At 35.3% G+C, this 23353-nt stretch overlaps 1 protein-coding gene across 11 annotated transcripts in view; it reads left to right on the plus strand.

The window, feature by feature from the left end:
• BTRC (beta-transducin repeat containing E3 ubiquitin protein ligase) overlaps positions 1 to 23353 on the plus strand; it is a 151877-nt gene that overhangs the window by 64319 nt on the left and 64205 nt on the right. For 6 of the 11 annotated variants that reach the window (XM_016219900.2, XM_016219901.2, XM_016219908.2 and 3 more), the window contains one exon: positions 14461 to 14538. The exons of 4 other annotated variants lie outside the window; for them this stretch is intronic. In XM_016219900.2, coding sequence (XP_016075386.1) covers positions 14461 to 14538 — 78 coding nt within the window. Of the gene's footprint in view, positions 1 to 14460; positions 14539 to 18789; positions 19048 to 23353 lie in introns of those variants that run through there. One more of the 11 variants, XM_016219912.2, reaches the window with a different exon arrangement.

The raw sequence follows: 23353 nt of genomic DNA on the forward strand, positions 1-23353 counted from the left end.
TACAGAAAAAACAAACCTACAAGGTTGTCTATCCCTAGGGCAGTAAAATTAATGATCTTTCCAAATTTATTAAAGAATTCCTGGTAGAAATCTAAGTCTGTTTTGGTTTTATTTTTATTTTGTTGTTTGGTAATATTAACAGTTGAAAAACTGAAGACATTAATTGGTGTTTATAACCTTTGACCCTTCAGAAATAGAAGCATTCTCACTTAAATTTTAAATCCTTTAGCCCAATTCTACCTTGGAGTCTGGCTACTTAGAGACCTATGAGAATGCAGTCAGTGAATTATATTAGCTGTTTTCTGTTTGAAAAACGTATTTTCCCTTGTACTTTTTTAAATTTTTGTAGTGGTGATGAGCAGAAAATGAGAAAGCAGAATTTACAATAAAAGCAAAAGTTATATATAGCTTAAACTCAAGTATCCTGAATAAGGGGTATAGTTAGTTTACTTGGAATTTTAAGAGGAAAGCAAAACATGGTGTTTGTTTTTTTATATCTGATAAATTGTTATTATTTACCCTTCAAGAAGTATGTTATACCACAGGGTTTTTTGTTTTTATTTTTTTACCTTTAGGAACCAGAAGTTTATATGAGTCAATGAGAGGATATGGTATTTATAATTTTAAAGACCTGAAACTTCATTAAGATTATATAATTAGTGGAAAAATCCACAGGATAATAATTCCATAGAATATATATTTTTTACTTTGTTGAAATTATTTTTAAAATAATTTTTTTATATTTCAATTATAATTGATATACAATATTATATTGGTTTCAAGTGTAGAGCATAAGTAAAAAAGAAGAAGTAAATAAGAAGAAGAAAAAAAGATTAAATAAGGGACCATTCATAATAGAAATATACACCTAAACACAAATCTTAACCTAGCCAATCTGTTTTTCAGAAATTTACTTATTTACATGGGGTGATTTTATTTTCATTTCAAAATGGGTAGACATTTGGGGAATATTATAGTTTATCATCTTATTGCAACCTTAAATTTCTTTCCCAGTATTGTTGAATTGTAATAAAATGGGAAGACCAAAGCAGGAAGATATCCAAGGTGATGAAAATCATTTAGCAGAAAAATATCAGAAACAAGGATGACAGAAATAACTGTTCTGCAGAGAGAAAGGATTTGGGCATATGTCCTGAGGGTTCTATAGTTCTTGATTTTGAGAAATCAAGAAGATCTACAGAATGCAGATGTCTTTGAGTTACAAAAATAACCAGATGTCTTTATTAGTACAAGCAAATGTTTGCTTCTTAATTTACACAAAACTATATGCAGAGGATCTTGGGATGAAATACTGTGTAAATATGGCAGCAAAGAAAATTGTGGCATGAAAGGATCTGTCCTAAATACCTAATCATAAAGGTTATATCTTGAAAAGGGGAAAAAAACTTTAAGAGTTATGTAGATTTAAAGGTAAAAAAAAAAAATTTTATGTAGATTTAAAAGTTCACGATAGGTGAGTTTTTTAAATTATATATGTCTCTTCCATCCTCCTTATCCCAATTCCCCCTGATGAATTTTTATTCATTTTATTGAGCTTGTTTAACTACTTTGTACACTGTCATTGTATTTTAAACAGTGAAAACATATGCATGAAACTCATTTTTTCCCCCTGAACGAATGATAGTCATCTTAGTTCTGTCAAGAAAAACAACCTACAGTAGTATATAAATGCCCCCTTTGCAAGCCAATTGGGATTTTAAAAATATTAAGCCACATTGTTATAAGTAGATGTAGTTTGGTGACTGTATTGGGATGTTAAGCAGAATAAAATGTTAAAAAATCTACTTGAAAGGGCAAGGTATGAAGTATTTTTGTTTGTTTTTAAATTAAGCCTTTAGAATCAGAAAACCTTTAGAGTTTAAATGGACTATTACTCTTGATATGGAGCATATTAACATACTCATAGTCATTGCTAAGTTGATGTTCATACCTTTGATTGAGAAGTCACAAAGCTGAATGTGTTCAGACAGCTGTGTAATATCTCTCTTATTCACAAAACAAAGATAACTGTTTTACCTTTTTTTTGGTCCCCATGTTTATTGGTAGAAATTTGTCCTCCTTTAGCTATACTTTTTTCTTTTTCCTTTATTGAATTTAATGGAATTTAATGGAGTGACACTGATTAACAAAATTATGTAGGTTTCAGGTGCATAATTCCACAACACATCATCTGTACACTGTATTGTGTGTTCACCACCCCAAATCAAGTCTCCTTCCATCACCATTTATCCCCCCAATATCTCCTCCCCTTCCCCCATCTACAGCTATACTTTTAATGGTGAAATACTAAAATGCTGTATTATGATATATTCTATAACTTGAAAGTTAACAAAAACCATGCTGCTCCCTCATGCCCTTTGCCTTGTCACTCTGGTGCAGCTCGTCTCTTCCATCCTCCTTATCAGAGTATCTCAGTACTTAGTTGAGCTTGTTTATCTTAAAAGAGCAGAAGGCAGGCTTTTAGGGAGTAAGCTACATGTTCCAGTATAACAGGCACCAATGCTGTTTGACTTGAAAAACATTTGATCTCTTACATTAACAGCCCATGTCACTGTAATAGGGACTGCAGCCGGGCTGTTGTTCAGTTTTCTATTATTTTAGCTTTGAAATAACTGTTAGTGCTGCTCCAAAATCTTCGTGTTTAAAATTGTATATTGGCTGTCCCCCCAGGACTCGTAAGTAAACAAGGTGATATGTGTGGCCAGAGGGAGCATATTTTGTTAGCTTTGTTTTAAATAAGAACCTTGCCTATGTAAAGATGGTTTTTGTCTGATCCTGAGACTGTACTGCATGACTTTGCCTGTGTAAATGTGAAGATATTGCAATATCTTAAAGCAGATTTTTGTTACTAATGTGTGTGTTCACTATTAATTATGAGCTTTCATATTTTTTCTTGAATAAGAAAGCATTTAGTTTTCTCATGAAGCTTAATTTCAAATGTCCTGCACCGTTTCCTTAAGTATAGCAGTTTGTACAGCAGTTGTTGAAAATGGCAAGCAAGAATTTAAGGGGTGTGTTTGTTAGACTTAAATGTAGCTTATTTTAAAATATTCAGTTATTGGTAATTTCTGTGTCAGGAACGGTTTGACATTTGGAATCAGGTGGCAGTATTTAAAGGACAGAAAATATAATTTGTAAAAACAAGTTGTTTTCTTCCTTTTTAAGAGTACCTCTTATTTTAATAATGATAGAATAGCAGCTTATTATAGTAGTGGTGGAATGGCAGCAGACAGTTTTACTCCTTCCTTTCTTCCTTCCTCTATTTAATTTCAAGAACCTAGTTTGTTTTCCTATTCTAATTCTTTTCTGATATGAGACATTACCAGGCCACCCAGCACTTTCTTTGAATTTAACCTAAAATACATCAGCCAGCACAAGCATAATTGGTTGAAAGGCAGCCATCTATCTGGGGATTTCTTCTAAATACTGAATGTGTCATGTGCTTTGACATGACATATCTGTAATATCTCTGAATACAGAAAGCACTTTCTGCCCTAGCTGTAGGTGTTGAAGCAGAAGTGTGTTTTAAGAATGTGTGCTGTGCAAATTCTGGCTTGTGAGGTAGTGACAAGTGTTTGCCTGAATAGACAATATATTTTTCCCCCTGAGGTCCCCACACACCTAGTTTCCCTCAAGCTCATCATCTCTGTCAGGTTAATCAATAGGCACCGTATGGCAGAGGGTCAGTAATCAGTGTCATCGTGCCTTTAAATCGTGTTGAAAATTTGCTTAAAGCCTGGGCCAATTAACATCGAGATGATGAATGGATGGGAAGATGGGAAGAGCCTGACGCTCAGGGGCTTTGTGAGGAGGAGATGCTCAGCTGTTGAGCAGCAGACACCAGCGAATAAAATCAGCCATTCATGTGAGCTCAGTCCACCCACTCTTAATGATAATGTCAATCTAGCAAAATATATACACATTGGAGTTGTCATGAGTTCATAAATCAAAGGAGTTTGTCAAAGGCATTCAGATTAACGAGGCAGCAGCAATAACAAGTCAAATTTGCATAGAGAATTGCTCGAATCTCAGTAAATTATGATCCTGTTTTTCATTTGATTATTTGCTAATGTCTCAAGAGGGAGAATGATTATATTAGCATGCAAAACCTACTCCAGAAGTAGAAATCTGAGGTATAGAAGACCAGCACACTATGACAATTAATCAGTTTCTGCATACTAGCATAAATGCACAAGGCCCAGAAATGAACTTCTTTTTTATTATTATTTCTCCTTGCTACTGATCCAAATGGTTCAGCTTGACAGAGACTTTATATTGCTTTAACAGTGTTCTGAATTGTGCCTGCAGGCAAGACATAGTTATGCAGCTATAACCAACCTATCCATCTGCCAACCAGATTGGAATTCTCCTATCCAAGGCTTCCATTAACCCCCACTGACAGCTCCAAACAGGATTAAGAATTTGGAAGCATAAAAAATAGTTGTTCTTTGCAAATATACACAATCCCTTTGCATTTTGAGAAAGACTGCATCTGTAGTGTTTTATAATTAGTGTTGGACAGTGTGTAGCAGGGGGAAAAATCTACTTGGCATGTTTTTTTTACTTCTGTCATATGGAGTAAGGCAGTACTAATGAAAGTCCTGTGTGTTTGATTGTCCCTGAGAGTGCTTGCTTTCTTTTTTTTTAAAAATATATCTTTATTGATTTTGGAGAGAGGAAGGGAGAGGGAAAGAGTTGAAACATCAATGATGAGAGAGTTGTCTTTGATCGACTGCCTCTTGCACACCCCCAACTGGGGATCAGAGCCCATAACCAGGAATTGAACCTCGATCTCTTGGATCCTAGGTCGATTCTTAACCGCTGAGCCACGCCCGGCTGGGCTGGAGTGCTTTCCATTGTATCTGGTTCCTAGTACTGTGCTACAGTTGGCGTATTACTAGAAAATATCACTTCTTGAAAGCTTTAACTTGTGGATCTTGTTGAAGTTTAGCAGTATGGGGAGGCTTTGCTATGTTTGTGGTTTAATAGAGTATGTCAAATGATAAACGTGCTGGAGAAGCAGTGTTCATGAAAACATGCCCAACAACATTATCGTATGAGGCCCTCCCTAAAACTGGTTCTTGAGTAGGATTCTTCACTCAGCTTCTGAACTTAAGTGACCTAAGTTGTCCCTATTATACTCTAGAGGGTTGATTAAAATTTGTTTGAACACACACATATATACGCAGAGTATTTTATTTATGTCACCTTTCATTGAAGAGTTTGAATGATTTTTATGTAGCTAAATTACCTTTTAACCTTGTAGAAGTATAAGTGTTTCTACTTTTGAAAATTGTAAATCATATATTTGGAGGCTATAATTAGCTCCAAATCATATAAGTGAATGGGAAAAATATTAATCCAGTTACTAATTTACCGGTCAAGCCCACTATATGATGTTTACAACCAGCTATTAGAAATCGGTGTCAAGACTTTTTTCTTCATGTGGGTTGTCATTTACATGATAATGAACAAATCATTCCATTTAAAAATGTGTTCATAATCTGAGTTATAATTTACCTGCTTTGCTAAAATGATATAATTTCCCTGGTTACAGAGTCCTTTGAATTCTCTCAAAGAAGATTGTGTGGTATAGGTGGAAAATGTTGCTTTTAGTTTGGGAGCTGGTTATTTTATTTATAATAGATGTCTATTCAAACAGGCTCAGGCTCTGTTGCACCACCCAACCTTGAGCAAGATGCTTACTCAAAGATTATTATAAGTCATTTTGAGTGGCTTGACTTTTCATCATTGTGTAAATTAGTTTAGTTTTTCATTTGATTATATAATCAACTCTTAATTATTCATGTCATCAGGAGAGTGTGTTCGAATAGATAACTGAAAACAGTAAATAAGCCACTTACTAGATCATCGAGAATATTGCCCCATCCATGAAACTGCTGTTTGCTACTTCAAAACCTGTCTAACTTATTGTTTTAGACACTCTGAAAAGTTAAGAATGCTTTGTTTATCCACAGAAGAACTTTTCCTTCTTAATCGAGGGTCTGCATACTTTATCCATAAAAGACCAGATAATAAACATTTGTGGCTTTGTGGGCCATAGGATCTCTGTCATCACCACTCACTTCTGCCATTGTAATGTGAAAGCAGCCATTGACAGAAGGCAAATGAATAGAATGGCTAAGTTTCAATAAAACTTTATTTGCAAAAAAACCCTTTATTTAAAGCACCGTTTGCGAACTCCTAAATTTTCATATTGGCATTGTAAGTGGTGGGATGGTAGGACTGTAGTTGGACTGTCACTTTGAAGTGTCTCTGCTATGAAAATCATTTTTAAAGCTAGCTGGACAGTGTGGGTATAGGGTTTCAATTATTTATTAAGCCCTTATTATCTATCTATTATCCAATGTGTTGGGAGATAGAGGGAGCCACAAAGACTTTGCCCAATAAGCTTTCAGTCTTACTGGGTAGTTGAGCATAACATGCAAACATTTATCTAAGTGTCAATTGTGTGGACCAAGATTAAAATGTTAAGGAATTTCCAGTAGAGTAAAATGGGGTAATTTTATGGTTTTCTAGAGATGACAGTTGAAATTCATTTTAAGAATGGGTAGGGCTTGGATAGATTAAGTAATTTTCTTGTGTTTATAATTGTAGAGTGAACTAGACTAGAATTAAAGGCTCTTCCAGCCTGAAAGTTTTAAGATCATATCACATATTTATGAGATTATGAAGAGACTTGCTTAACTAGGGCAGAAAATGTATGTTGAAGGAAGTAAGGATGTAATGCAGCAGAAAATTCTGTAATGTCTTGAAAACCAGGCCCAGAACTTATTTTATTTTAGAAACCAAGAGCCACTAAAAGATTTTGAGAAAAAAAGACCACCATGACAGTAGTGGTATTTAAGAAAGATTAATCTTCCCAGCCAGCGTAGCTCAGTGGTTGAGCATCTACCTATGATCCAGGAGATCGAGGTTCAATCCCTGGTCAGGGCACATGTCCAGGCTGCGGGCTCTATCCCTGGCGGGGGGCACACATGCAGGAGGCAGCCGATCAATGACTCTCTCATCGATATTTTTATCTCTCCCTCTCTGAAATCAATAAAAACATTAAAAAAATAAAAAAAGAAAGATTAATCTGGCAATAGTATTTAACCCAACAAACATTTAAAACTCACATCATATTCTCAAGCTTTGTGCTAAGACACTGGAAAATGAAGATGAAAAAGAAGCTGGCCCTGCCATGAAAGAAATTACAGTGTAGGTGGGGGATAAGAAACTCATTCATATAGAGATATAACACAGCAAGATAGAATATAAAGATAAGTGCCAAAATATAAATAAAATGCTAATTCAAAGTAATTAATTTCAACTGGGGCTAGAATAGAATGAAGGGGGGCAGGAGATAAGCATAGGCTTCTCAGAGAAGGTATCACATCATTGGACTTTTGAATCAGTATTTTAGTAGATAAAGAGATTAGAAAAGAAGACTATTATAGACTGAGGGAATAGAATTAGCAAAAGCACAGAGATGTTTTTCTTATTTTGGAGAATGATAAATAATGTCATGTAAATGGTGCAAGAGACTTTGATGAAAAGCTGGCCAGATTGTGGATGCTATACTAAGAAGTTTGTTTGGACTTAAAACTGACAGAACCGTAAAAGGTTTTTGAGCAGGGGAATAATGTCTTTTTAGAATGATGATTCTGACAATATTGTATAGAAGAGATCAGATAAAGATTTAGGCAAGGATATCAGAAGGCTATCTTAATAGTAATATCACTGGTAAGAGGTGTTGTTAGTCTAGAGTAGGAGCAGTGGAAATGCAAAACTATTAAAATAGATGATTCACAGGAAAACCGGAGACCTATTCAAAGAAAAAAGAGGGGATGGGGAAGTAAAAATTGACTAAGGATTTAAGTGTGGGATGGAAAGCAAAGTTTGAAGGGTAAGAGCTGGCCTAGAATGGGTGAGAATGATAAAAGAGTGTTTTAAATTTGGGTATGTTGATGTTGAGACAGTTTTAAATTTATCATCTGAGTACTTTTTTGATATGATTCTTTTTTCTTTTCATTCAACTCCAGGTTACTTCTGGAAACATTTTATCCAAAATACACCCCTGAGATCTAATATATGAGCTTTAGCAATATTTCACTTTATTGACTTTTTCCTACCCAAACTTCTGTTACAATGAATGCAGGAGTTACAACCCAAATGCTTTCAGTTTGAAGTTAAATTCATAGTTTTCAGTGAGCTTTTATTCTGCCCCTTTTAATTCTATGCTAGTAAAGTACTGAGCTAAGAGATAAATATTTGAATTAATATTAAAGGTATAACAAGTTCTATAGCTTTTTTTTTAATATATCTTTTTTGATTTCAGAGAGGAAGGGAGAGGGAGAGATAGAAACATCAATGATGAGTCATTGATTGGCTGCCTCCTGCACGCCCTCCACTAGGGATTGAGCCCACAACCCCGACATGTGCCCTGACCAGGAATTGAACCGTGATCTCCTGGATCCTAGGTTGATGCTCAACCTCTGAGCCGGGCCGGCCCGGGCTATTATAGCACCTTTCTTCAGAAATGTTTTAGTATAATGCTACAATAGTGTTATTCCAGGACTATACATATTTTTCAAGTAATTTACCACAATGAAACTTTCCATCTGAATGTTGTAAATGGATTCTGAGCAGTCAGATTTTTCTAGCTGGCTCAGGGTTAAGTGGTAGAATATAACTTATTTACATTTGATGGATTTTTCCTCCCAATACTTATTTTTCACTTATCTGACTTCTATTTTTTTATTTCTTAACATATTTTCTTCTGGGTTTCATCTATTTTGTTAATTTTTATTTTGACATAATTTCGGATTTACAGAAAAGTTAAAGGACTAGTACAAAGAATCCCTTTAGACTTTTTCTACAGATACTCCATGTTAACATGTTACCACATTTGATTTATCTCTTATTTATACATATACATGTATACACTCACATCCACTTATTTTTCTGAACCATTTGAAAGTTACAGATATAATGTCCCTTTACCCCTAAATGTGTTTTTTTTTAATTTATCTTTATTGTTGAAAGTATTACAGATATCCCTCTTTTCTCCCCCATTAATCCCCTCTACCCCACATCCACCCCACCCCTATGCCTTCCCCATAGCAGTGTCTGTGTCAATAGGTTATGCATATAAAACATAAATGTTTAATTGTATTTTTCCAAAAATCAAGGACATTCTTTTTTTCTTTTTTTTAATCCTCACCTGAGGATGTTTTTGATTTTAGAGAGAGAGGAAGGGAGGGGAAAGAGAAAGAGGGAGAGAGAGAGGGGGAGGGGGAGGGAGAGGGAGAGGGAGAGGGAGAGGGAGAGGGAGAGGGAGAGGGAGAGGGAGAGGGAGAGGGAGAGGGAGAGGGAGAGGGAGAGGGAGAGGGAGAGGGAGAGGGAGAGGGAGAGGGAGAGGGAGAGGGAGAGGGAGAGAAACATCAGTTGGCTCTCTCCCATATGCACTCCGAACAGGGATCAAAGCCAAAACCTAGGTATGTGCCCTGACCAGCAATCAAACCCTCAACCTTTCCGTGTACAGGATGACTCTCCAACCAACTGAGCCATACTGGCCAGGACAAGGACACTATTTTAAATAATCAGTACAAATTATCCAAAATCAGGAAATTGAATGTATAAGCAAACTATGGTACATTCATACAATGATACTGGTTGGCAATGAAAATAACTGATATATGCAACAACACAAATGAATCTCAAATATATTATGCTAAGTGAAAAAAGACAGGCTCTAAAAATTACATACTGTATGTTTCCATTTTATGACATTTTGGAAAAGGCAGTTTTGAGACAAAAAATAAAAAGCTGTTATTGGGGAAAGGGGTTGACTATGAAAAGGCAGTGCAAGAGAATTTGGAGAGTGATGGAACTGTTTTACATCTTAGTTGTGGTGGAAGTTATACAACTGTATGCTTCTGTCAAAACTCATAGAACTATACACCAAAAAAAGAATGAATTTTTCTTTATGTAAATTTTAAAAGGGGGGAAACAATCAGGAAATTAATATTGATACCATGTTATTAGCTTATCTAAATACCTTATTCAAATTTTTCCAGTTCCAGTAATGTCATTTATACCATTCTGTCATAATACCTGCCCAGTAGTTAGGCATCAAAATCAAATAAACCAGAGGGTCAGGAAGAAGAGAATTGTGGATATGGGCTAGATGGTTACTATTTATTCTGTTACCCCAGATCACTATTTTTCACTGTATAATTCAGTATAGAGGAATTTACCATCAATTTTGTTATAGCCCCCAAAATCTCAGATCACAAGTTGTATTCATTTGTCATGTCTCTTTAGTTTCCTTTTAACTAGAAACTGTCCCTTAGTCTTTCTTTGTATTTCATGACCTTGACATTTTTTGTTAAGTACAGACTTTATAGGATGTCCCTCAATTTGGTTCAGTCTGATGTTTTCTCATGATCAGATTGAGGTTATGTGTTTCTGGCGAGGTTATCTCAGCAGTAATGATGTGTTCTTCTCAGTTCATCATATCAAGAGGCACATAATGTTAAGATGGTATCTGCCAAATCTCTCCACTGTGAGGTTACTATTTTTCCTTTTGTAATTATTAAATATCTTATGGAAAAATGTTTTGGCATTAGGTAACTATACTGTTATTTGTCTTTCACCTGCTAATTCATGTGATGAGTCTTGCTTGCATTAATTAGTTACCCTTAAATAGAACTTATTGGACATAATTTAGCTTGATGACCCAGCGCAGTTGTGAAGATTGCTTATTAGGATGCATCATAGTTAAATATACAAGGAATAACTGTGCTGCTGAACTCTTCTGGGTGATATTGGAGAGTGCACAGGTTTTGAGAATCAGAGGTGACCACTTAGGTATACATGGCTTAGGTATACATGGCTATTTCATGTATACCTCTACCCTCAAGACTGTAAAGCTATTCCTCTCTTATTCACTGGCTTTTTGGCTTTCCTCTTCACTATTGGGAGGGTACTTTACTCCTTGCTCCTGATACCATGACTGTTTAATGTCACTACCTCTATTTTATATAACAGCATAGTTGAATTTTTTGTATTGATTTGCTTTCTCATGATGGGTGGTCTAGGGTAAAAAATGTTGCATCAGTCTATCCAAAAAGAACTAGTTATAACAAGTTTGTTTTTCTCTTTTTCCTGTTTAAGAGTGTGTGCATGTATAAAATCTCCTTTGCCTTGATGGGAAGGAAAGGAGCTTCTCTACAGCTCCGTGTTCTGCTCTCAGGCAGTAATTATCCTTTAAGCTCCCTTCACCTTTTCATACCTTAGATGCTCTCATAATACCCACTCAATAGTTCCTCTTCTAAATCAGATAAAATAGAGGGTCAGGAAGAAGAAAATTGTGGATATGGGCTAGATAGTTACTATTCATCCTATTAGAGTTCAGATCACTATTTTTCACTGTGTAATTTAGTGTAGAGAATTTACCATAAGTTTTGTTTCATCCCAAGCACCTGTAGAATAAAAATGTAATTTATAATATCTTTAGTATAACAAACTTCCACCGAAAAGTAATTAGGATTCCAAGTTTATTATGATGACATTTTAACAAAACATAATTCATTTTGAAATACAGGATCTTACATTGAATTAAATAGGTTTTGATTATCAGAAAAGGTATTTTATTTAAAGAAAGGCGCAACTTCTGGGGAATAATTACTTGTAAATTATAAGTTTATAATTGAATACTGGCTTAATTGAATACAGTTATAATTGAATACTGGCATAATTGAATAGTTATAATTGAATACTGGCTTAAGTTTTTATTATATAAGACATTTAATTTTAGTATTTAAAACAGTGATTTATACTTTAAAAAAAGAATTTAATACAGGCATACCTTGGAGATATTGCGGGTTTGGTTCCAGACCACCATGATGATGAGTATCGCAGTAAAGCATGCCATAATCTTTTTGCTGGTGGAGTCTCTTGCCTTCAGTTTGTATTAAGATTTTGCCGTCATACAAATTGACCTTTGCCCTCCTTTGATTCTCTTATAATGCCATATATTGCTAGTTTCCTTACTTGGAATGTTTAATAGTCATTAACTATATCTCTTCCTCATTTTTTTGTAGTCAGTCTACATTCCTTTTTTTCAAAACAGGGAAAAAAGCAGTTAGAACTCTTAAGTTATTGAGTCTCTGTCCTTTGCTTGTACCATAGCATGTTTTTTCTTCTTTGTCTTAATTTTAGGGACCTTAACCTTAAAGTGACCATCACAAATGTAAAATATCAAGTTAAACCTCCCAAGAGATTTCTGTCCAACAGGAACACCTTAGTTCCAACAGTGTGCAAAGGAACAGTACTGGCCTGTCAAGCCAACTAAAGGTAATGCATGAAGCACACATAGATGTTAGCCACAGGTGCAAGGGCCTTTAAATGACACTGTATACATATGGTATTTATCCTTTAATAATATAATTGTTACAAACCAAAAAAGTATAACTAATATCTAAATTTAAAATACAGCTATGATCCTATATTGATTTCATCCTACTAATGATTTCATACCTGTATGAAAATTTTCAGGTAAACTCATGTGTATGAAAGAATTTCTGAATCTAAAAATAAAATAACTCACCACTTAGAATATGATGAATATATGTAATATAGTGAATATAGCAGCTGTAAATTTTAAAATATTAACATTACAAATGTAGCTGTGGAAAATAGAACCCAAATAATATGTATCTGTTTGGATTTTCTGTATTTTGCTTTGCAGGTAGTGATTTACATGTGTTGATTACCAGATTTTTCTTCAATTATTTTTTATTGTGGTAAAATACACATAACATAAAATTTACCTTCTTAACCACTTTTAAGTGTACAGTTCAGTGGTATTGAATACATTCATTCACCCCCATCCATCTTCATAACTCATTTTATCTTATAAAATTGAAATTCTCTATCCATTAAATAATAACTGTCCATTCACTCTTCCCAGACCCTGGTAACCACCATTCTACTTTTTGTATCTGTGATTTTGACTATTCTAAGTATTTCATATAAGTCTAATCGTACAATATTTATATTTTTGTGACTGGCTCATTTTGCTTAGCGTAATGTTCTAAAGGTTCATCCATGTTGTAGTATGTGTCAGAATCTCCTTCCTTTTTAAGGCTGAATACTATTCCATCATGTATGTGTACCACATTTGGCTTATCCTCTCATCCATCCTTCAATATGTGGGTTGCTTCCATGTTTTAGCTATTGTGAATAATGCTGCTGTGAACACGATGCACAAATATCTCTTCGAGACCCTGCTTTCAGTTCTTTGGGGTATATAATCAGAAGTAGACTTGTTGGGTCATATGGTAATTCTGCTTTTAATTTTTTGAGGAAACGCCATACTGTATTCTATAGCAATACATTTCCAAAAAAGTATCATTTTATATTCCCACCAACAGTGCAGAAGAGTTCCAGTTTCTCATCATCCCCACCATTCTTTCTTTGATAGTAGCCTTCTTAATGAATGTGAGGTGATATTTCCTTGTAGTTTTGATTTGCATTTCCAGAATAATTAGCGATGTTGGATATCTTTTTAAGTGCTTTTTGGCCACCTGTATATCTTTAGGTATGTGTCTGTTAAAGTCCTTTGCCCATTTTTGAATTGGGTTGTTTATTTGTTATTGTTGGTTGTTGAGTTTTACAATTTCTCTATATATTCAGGATATTAATCCTTTATCATATAGATGATTTGCAAGCATTTTTTCTGTGGGTTGGTTTTTTTCACTCTGTTGACATTTAGAACTCTAAACTTGCTTTCAAGTGGACTTTTATGCCCCTCTTCTTAAGTATTTCAAAATCCCATTGACATTTTAGGGTCTTCTAGCTGCTGTTTGAGGTGATAGTGGCAAGAATGGACTCTAATCCTAAACTACTGGTTAAATGTTGTTTTGAGTTAAATACTATTCTATTTTTAATAAAGAAAAGAAAATCAAATCTGAGAAGAGGAGGAAGAGCAAGAACTACTTTTTAGGATCCAGACTTTGAGAACTTGTACCTACCAAACATTTACTATAGTTTAAAACTATTTACAAATGGAGGTAACAATGATGGTTTAAGTTTTTGTCAGTTAAGTGTAGCCTAGAACTTTCTTGTGCCCAGTGTCAACCTGCACTTTCAAAAAGCAATAAAGCAGACTTCTAATTAATACATGATCTGCTGGGCAGTGCTTAAATATAGATAAAATACTTTCCACCTAGATCCCTACATACATTTATTTATATACATGGGCATATGTTTTCCTTTACATAAGTATATGTCTGTATGTATATAAATCTTTTAATGAATAAATGCATAAGTATACATGGTATTCTAGCTTACAGAATGTAATTCAGTTTACTCCCACAGAATAAGATGGAAGATAATGAGAAGTGAATTAAAGCTTACTTTCTTTCACAGAATTCCTCAGAGAGAGAAGACTGTAATAATGGCGAACCCCCTAGGAAGATAATACCAGAGAAGAATTCACTTAGACAGGTATGAAATTCAGTCTTACTTAAAATAAAAGGCTACCAACAACAAAACAAAAGACAGGAAACCCTTAATTTGCCATTCGGTAAGCATGGGAGCTTAAATTAAGAGTACTTTGAAGTTGGTGTGGCTATAGCCACCAATTTCAATCAGGTAACATTGTTTTCCCAATCTTTAAAAATATCCTAGGTATCCCTACCGGGTGGCTCCATTGGTAGGAGTGTCGTCCCATACACCAAAAAAGGTTGCAGGTTCCATTCCCAGTCAGGATTCTTACCGGAGGCAACCAATTAATGTTTCCTCTCTCCCTCCCTCTCTCCCTTCTTCTCTCTCTAAAATCACTAAATATATCCTTGGGTGAGGATTACACACACACACACACATACACATATATGTATATATAGACACACACACACACACATATAAAATATCTTCTAGGTATACAAGCGAAGGACAGTCAGTTGCTTACCAGTAGTGAAAACAAATTCAAAGAAAAGGATTGTTTAGGAAAAAGAACTTGAAATGCTTCTTAAGTGCAGAAGCAGAATAGTTGACTTTAAACCTTATTTTCCCTTTAAGATTCTCCATACATTTAAAAAAATAATCAGAAGGGATCTTCCTATAGTGAGTTAGCTCCTCTCCTTCTAATCTGAACAATATTTGTTGGCCTTTCCTAGACATAAAGGCCATTATTGATCACACTCTCTACAGATAATACATTTAACTTTGAAAGTTCAATTCCATTAGTGCTTTCTTTTAAAAATTAAAATATTTTTAAAAATTTGCTCTTCTCAACTGCCTGTAGCAGCACCCTCTAACATCTTCCATCTCCCACTGACAACAAAAAATTCTTAGTGTTGTCAGAGAATAGGTATAACACCCAGTCTTTTTTTTTTTTTTTTTTTTTTTTGGTCTTTTTAACATGTGCCATCTTTTTTTAAAACTTTAAAAAATTTTTCAATTACACCACCTATTTATTTTTAATTATCTTAATATTGGACAAGATGACCACCAGCAGTTATAATGAGAATAATTTTTATTTACTTTCATTTATGGCATTGTTCTAGGAAAAAGGAGATCTAATATTTGTTGAGTACCCACCATGAACCTGAAACATATTTCATTGACTCCTCATAATAATTTATAAAGTTGTTAGATATGATAATTCATATATTAAGAAAATGGAGGTTTAGAGAGGGTAGATGGCTTATTTAGCTAGTCAGTGATTTGAAACCCAATGTCTCTACCTCCACCTTCTAACTTTAGTTTGTGTACAGTGTTAATTTAGGGGGAGAGTACTTGAAACTGTGACACTCATTTTTTATTTACTGTATGTTATACCTTTATTTGGAGATAACCACCTGATCTGTAAATGTAAATAAATAGAGCAATATTGAATAAGATTAATTTGGAGGTAGAAACAACTGTCAGAAAACAATGACATGACAAAAAGTTTTGGCAACTTTATTTAAGCTAACAAACGAATTTTCACTCTGCAAAGTTATAAATTAATTTTAATAGGCTGATCCAGATGGTCCATTTGGAAAATGGATAGGCTGATCTGTTGAAAATTAAACTAAATTTATCTCTCTCATACTTCAAACTGAAGCAAGAGAGAGAATCGTGCCTATTAAGTCCAGCACATACAGATGGACCAGCAGGTCACACATGGGACTAATCTGATTCATTTAAAAAATAAATGCATACATTATTAAATCATTTTCTACTTGCAAGATCTGTTGTGTGCAGCATTTGAAAGAAATTTAATGTTTTTTATCGCTTTTTTAGCAGGTTTACTTCACTCTCTCCACCTTAACTTAACCATTTTTGCCTTTTTTCCCCTCATAGTGCTCCAAAATGATTTTTCTGATACTGTCACTGTTGAGATCCAAGCTCTGGAGATTAATTAGGTCATGAGGCTCTCCCCACCCCCTTTCTTTGTAAAGGGTTTTATCTCCATTCTCTTTGTGAAGAGCATGAACTCAGTGTTCTTGGAAAGAGAAATGGCCTTTAGAAACAGGGAAGTAGGAGATCCTCCTGGGGCCCTCAGAGGCTTTTAGCTTCTGGGTGTTTTAACAGCCCCATGAATGCAGATTTGTAAATTTATTACAGTGCCATCTGGTTTTTTGCTCGAACCAGATTACTGTTGGCTTGTGTCTGTCTATTGTGGTGGTCACTCCCTAGGAGCTTGCCCTCTCAATCTTAGGGAAGAGCAATGAGTAACAGGGGTCAATAGAAGTGGATCACAGGGCAGCTGTCCAGGACTGCCCTGAACTTGATTACCCCATTGCTGATTTTTTTAAATATAGGACATAATATATAGGCTGTTTAAACTCTCTTTTTTCTATTGCGTGTGACAATAATGAAGTGTCATTTGCTTGTGTTGCCCCCCACACTCCTGCTTTAGTAAAGTTATGCAGATAAAAAGAAACCAAGGCTTCCTTTTACCTAGTATTGATGTAAGTAAGATTTGCTTATAGGCCAGCCCCTTAACTTGAGATTCTTTTGCAGATATTTCTAATGGGATTTCAGGAACTCTTTCACCATTGGTTTTAAAATGCGCAGTTACGCTCTAACAAGTTTAGTAATATTTTAAACTAATTTTATAGATTACATATATTATTCTAAAACATGATTTTACCATGGTTGATACGATATGGCCACTGTGTGTTAACTTGGAGAGTTATTTAATTATTGGAGGAGCTGAAAAAGGGTTATTACAGTTCTTACAGACATTAAAAGAAGAATGGAATATTATAAACAACTTTAAACCAAAAATTTGGCAACTTAGATGAAATGGACAAATTCCTTAAAAAATACAATTTACTGAAACCAACACAAGGTGAAACAAAAATTGAATAGCCCCATGTCTGAAAGAAATTTCATTTAATTAACTATCAAAAGTCCCATATGGTTTCGCTGGTGAATTCTATCAAACATTTAAGGAATAAATAACACCAATCTTTTACAAATTCTTTCAGAATAGAGAGAAGAAAAGAACACCTCCTGGTTTGTATTATGAGGCCACCATAACCATAATTCTAAAACCTGACAAAGATATTAGCAGAAAAAGAAAAGATTGAAGGAGAAAGCCAGGAGACATTATTTCCTGCATCACCCAGTCATTTTGTATACCCGCTTTTCCATTCAACATCAGAAGACAGGAGAGTTGAGGGGTGGAGGGGCATGGCTGGGAGAAGCAATGTTACCTTTTAATTTTCTAAGTTTCAGAATAATCTTACCTCTTAGCATTTAAGTAAGGTGTGAACTTTTATTTAAAGGATGTACAAAGTAGCCACAATTTTTTCTACTTTTATTCCTAAAATGTGAAGCCAAGGAAACTATAGTAACTGTGTTTATAGCTTTTATTCATATCTGCAAACAAGGGCAAAGGCCTGGGAGGATACATGAAAGTACTCATTACTTTTTTAAAATGTAGCCTTACAACATGCAACTCCTTCTTTGCTTCACGTTGGCGCTAATAGGATCTGTCAGCCCTGCCTTTCTCTGTAATTGAGTAAATTGTGACCTCTGTCTAATCCTTCCCCCATCCCCCATTCCCTTTGTGTATGTGTCCACTTACCATCCTGAGGACGTGGGCAGTGATAAATAAAGCATTGAGTAGAGCTCTCTCAACGCTTTGAAAGCAGCATGATGCCAGCCCTCTAGTTATATTTCTTTAAGTGTTTACGTTTTTCTGTATTCTTTCTCTTGTGTAGCTGGAACCCTGGGGATGCAAAGCCATGAGAGAGGCCAAGAAGCTAACAAAGTAGCTGTCTCCCTTGTTAGCTTGTTCCTTTATTCTTTAAAAACAAGATAAAAACCATCTGGCTCAGGGCATTACATTTTCCTCCCCCATGCACCTCTATAGATGGAGACTTCACCTGCAGTGAGGGTTTACATTGATTAGGGAGGGAGCAGTAATTCAAGCTTCCATCCTCTTCAAGGATACTTTGCAGTCTTTAAAGGTGCTGACCCACTGAGTTAAACTGTCAAGGGAGGATAAAAAAGTATCTTCATCCCAGGAGGTAACAGCTGCCAGGTTTTCAACACCTTGCACACTGCTGGAAAAATGTCACAATTGTCAGCTGAAAGAAAAATGACTCCGTTGTTATCTTCTGTTAATGACTGGGCCTTATAAAAGGAACTACGTAAGTCTTTAAAAGGAATAAAGTAGCTGTTTTCCTTGCCTAGCACCCACCACCCCCCTCCCCCCAGCCAAATTCCTGTGTTGTTCTAAATATTACCTTGGAGGAGATCCACACAAAAACAGCAGTGAAGAACTTAAAGTGAAAACACCCAGCGTAAGCCTGGAAGTGACTGGCATAGCTCCTTTATACAGTTGGATGAGTAGGAGGATAAAGTACATCACTGACATGGAAAACGGCATTATAATGTGTATTAACAAAACAACGGCAACAACGAAAAGTCATTCATAAGCCAGTGAACTGAGAGAAAACATACTGTATTTCTGCTCTTTGGAGGACAATTTGTTTTCAAGCAGCATCCAGATGGGTAAATACCACAACGTTTCTTTTTTCAGGAGAGCCACTTCTTTTCATTCTTTAAAAACAAACTCACTTATTTACTTCCTTTAATAGTTCTGCTATGCTTTATATGATTTCATTTCCTTTTTTCTGATTTGATTGATGAGGGGGAAAGGTTTAATGAAGTCCCTGATATCAGGCAGGCAGGGTATTTTTTCTATTTGTTTTAGGTTAGTCATTTTAATTGTATTGAGTAATTAGAAGGTACACACAGCCAAGGGAGCTTTGTTCTGATAATTGCTCAAGAAAACCCGTTCTCTGTCTGCCAGTTGCTTTGTGTTAAGACATTTCTCCCCCTAGTGGCAGTAGTAAGCACTTTGACTTGGCAGTAGGCAAGGTGTAATTGCAATGTGACAAACTATGCTTAAGGGACTATCTTGTAAATACTTTAGTTTGGGGTTTGGCATTATTTCATTATATATGTGTGGTTTTTTTCCCCTATGAAACTTCCTACCTCCCTTCCCCCCCCCCCCCCCGAAGTGCTTTGGGCTTTGGATGGAAAAAAATTGCCTGAGATGTTTATTAAAAAAAACAACAAAACACGGTGCATCCTGGGTAATGTTTTGCAGCTTGACTTAATTTTAGTCATCTGTTTTAATTACCTATTTATAAAAATGCTTTTGCATTTGTAGACATTATTTAATACTTTGGAAGAAGCACCTCATTTGAAATAAATAAATAAATTGTATTTATTTTAAACAGTACATGGAAAAGACCTTAAAGGTAATTAATGTAGGTCTCTTAAGTAAGACAAAAGTGATCTTTCCAAGTCTGATGAAGTGATTTGTTTATTTAACTTCCCACTTCGGCTGAATCCTTCAGAGTCCAATAACTTTTTTAAAAAAACATGGTTTGGCAGTTTGTGTCTAGCTACAAAAACCCTTCTTCAAAAAGCGGCAATTTAATAACCAGCTTTCTTAAAATTACTTGGAGGAAGGAAGACTATATAGTGGGTTGGTGTTTTCTTTTATTTTTATTTCAGTGTAATCATGCTTTGATAAATTGTGTAATCACTGACTTAGTAGAAAAAATATTATTGAACTCCTGGGTTGCAATGACCATAAAAAGTGTATTTTCATATAGAGACTTGAGGTATTGTGAATAAATTATAAAGGAAACAGCTTATATGCTGGTTGAAGTGCATATGGGCCCAATTCATTTTGTGTTCAGTGCTAAATCTGGATGTACCATTAAAAAAAGAAAAAAAGAAAGAAAATGGGCTGGTGGGGGTAGCCTATTGTGCCCAGTTGTATGAGTGCTTAAAAAACCTGCCCTAAGAGCAATATGGAATGAGATCAGATAGAGCTTTGCATCTATTGAATGAGATTCGGTAGATTTGTGTGACATTTTTAAAGCCCAGTCCCAGCTTTCCTAAATGTCGCTTTGTAGTTTGCCTTTTCTGCCCATATCCTTGCTGGGGACTTGATTTGATGTAACCATATATCTGACGGTCCCTGTCTCCCTCTTCCCCATCCCCCAATCACTAGCCATTTTCATTATACTATATCTTGTTTTGCTATAGGGCTGCTGAACAGATTTCTTAAGCAGCTTTTTGCAAGGTTAAAAGAATGCAGCCTAGTAACAAGTTTGTGTCATTTTAAATATATACCTTCTAGTAAATAAGGAGAAGTCTGGCAATCAATCCCTTTTAGTGTGTTATATGTTTCACCTGACAACTAAACCTTCTATTGATTAGCCATTACTTTGTTAGATAATCCTATGTCATTGAATCCATTGTAAAAAATTAAACTCTTTAAAATGTTTTACCCTAGCAGCAGTGTGAAAATTGAAAACTTGTTCAGAATTACAGCCTGCTTTCACAAAGGTAGTTTTCAGCAAGGCATCTTACTGGTTTACACTTATGTGCTTTATATGCAATATAAAAATGTATTAAAGTACTCCAACGCAAAACTCTGCCTCTGGTTCAGCAGTGAAGCTACCTTTTCAGATGTTGCATGGGGACAGAACCTATCTTGCTTGTGGCTGTTATACTCACTAGTTTAATGATAACCTGGAAGGAGTCTTATAATAGTAATATATTGAATGTAAAATATTGAATTTTTTAGCCTTTTTATCCCAAGGTGATCTAAGAACTGTGACAGGTTTTAGTTTACTAACCTATGTAACTTCCTTGGGAGATAAACAGGATCATTTGCCCATTTTACAGATGGAATGTCTAGAAAATAAAGGCCCATATGTAGCCTTATTCTGGAAACTTCTACAAGCCTAGAATAGGTTTCCTGAATCTGTCTAATGTTCCCCTGAGTGTGTTATATTCATTTCTAAGGGGAAAAGGAATTTTGTAGGAAAATAAATTAGCTTCCTTCCTGCTGTAACTCCCCCCCCCCCAGAAAAATAGCATAATATTTTTATTAATTAACTGTACAAATCTCTGGTATTTTCCCCCTAATATGTTAACTGTATACTTTTATATTTTTATTGAAATAAAATTTTCATTCAGTGAATTATGTAAATGTTAATTGCATAAGTCAGTGAATTTTTGATAAGTCTGTCCACCGTGTAACCACTACTCCAGTCAAGGTATAGAACACTTTCATTACCCAAGAACGTTTCCTTGGTCTCCTTCCCAGACAACTTCCCCAACTCCAATGAATCAAACATGATCAGCTCACTGCCATAGATTAGTTTTGCCTTTTCTAGAATTTCCTGTAATAGAATCATACATTTTGGGGGTCTGACTTACTAAGCGTGTATATGATTCATCTATGCTGTTGTGTATAACAGTAGTTTATTCTCTTATTATATAGTATATTCCATTGAATAAATATACTACAGTTTTTTATTCTTTTGATGGACTCCCAAGCTATTTCCATTTTTATAAATGAAGTTGCTATGAATGTTCTTATATAAAGCTTTTTTGGTGAGCATGTGTTGAATAATTTTTTATGTGCTTATTGGCTATTCGGATATTTTTTTTGGTGATGTATCTAAGTTTTTTGCCATTTGAACAAATTGGTTTGTCTGTCTTCTTACTGAGTTGTAGAACTAAAACTATTGAGTTCTAGATACTGTTCCTTTGTCGGATATGTGTTCTGAATATTCTCTCATAGTCTGTGTCTTGCCAATTTATTCATGGTGTGTTTTGATAAGTCTAATTTTTTAATGAAGCCCCATCTATCAATTCTTAACCTACGACTGTGAATATATTCTTCCAGAAGCTTTACAAGTTTTAGCTTTTACCTTTAAGTCTATGGTCCATCTCAAATTAATTTTGATATGTTGCAAATTAAATTTGGGATTCATTATTTTCCCATGCTTTCTATTTTTCATTTTTCATTTTTGTAATTCATTTTGCTTATAATAACAAAGATAAAAACATCCCCATGCTTTTTTATCCAGTTGTTTTGGCACCATTGTCAGCGGAATATACTATAGCCAACTGTATAGTTGGCTATATACATCTATTTCTGAACTTCTAGAGCAGAGGCTGCTGTTGGATGAAGAGCACAGGGGGTGAGAGGCTGAGGCTCTGACCAACTCCTACTTCAGTTCCCTACATGACACAGAGGATGAATTCAGGATCCTCTGTTTTTGTTTTGTTAAATCTTCACTCGAGGACATACTTATTGATTTTAGAGTGGGGGAGAGGTTGGAAAGAGGGAGAGAGATGGAGAGGGGGGAGAGAGACAGACAGACAGACATCTATGTGAGAAAGAAACATTTATTGGCTGCTTTCCCGCACGTGCCCCAACTGGATCAAGCCTGCAACCCAGGTATGTACCCTGGCTGGAATCGAACTCTCAGTCCTCTGGTGCATGGGATGACTCTCCAACCAACTGAGCCACACCGGTCAGGGCAGGATCCTCTGTTTTTAGAAGTGTCTGTCCTTAACAGGAAATAGAGTCAGCCCTCCATATTCACAGATTCCACATCCACGGATTCAACCAACCGCAGATCAGAAATATTTGGGGAAGAAAGTTACTTGTTGCTGATGGGTGCTATATAGAGTGGAGCCTGCAGTGGTTGGGTCTAGACTGACCATGTACAGACCTTTTTTCCCTTGTCATTATTCCCTAAACAGTACAGTGTAACTGCTAATTATATAGCATTTACATTCTATTGGATACTGTAAGTAATCTGGAGATGATTTAAAGTATGTGGGAGGATATGCATAAGTTATTGCAAATATCATGCTATTTATATAAGGGACTTGAGCATCCAAGGATTTTGGTATCCTTGAGTGTGTGTGTGTGTGTGTGTGTGTGTGTGTGTGTGTGTGTGTGTGTGTGTGTGTTTGGGGGAGAGGGGGGTTA

Source organism: Miniopterus natalensis, chromosome 14 (assembly GCF_054644295.1).
Source record: "Miniopterus natalensis isolate mMinNat1 chromosome 14, mMinNat1.hap1, whole genome shotgun sequence".
Taxonomy (NCBI): Eukaryota; Metazoa; Chordata; class Mammalia; order Chiroptera; family Miniopteridae; genus Miniopterus; species Miniopterus natalensis.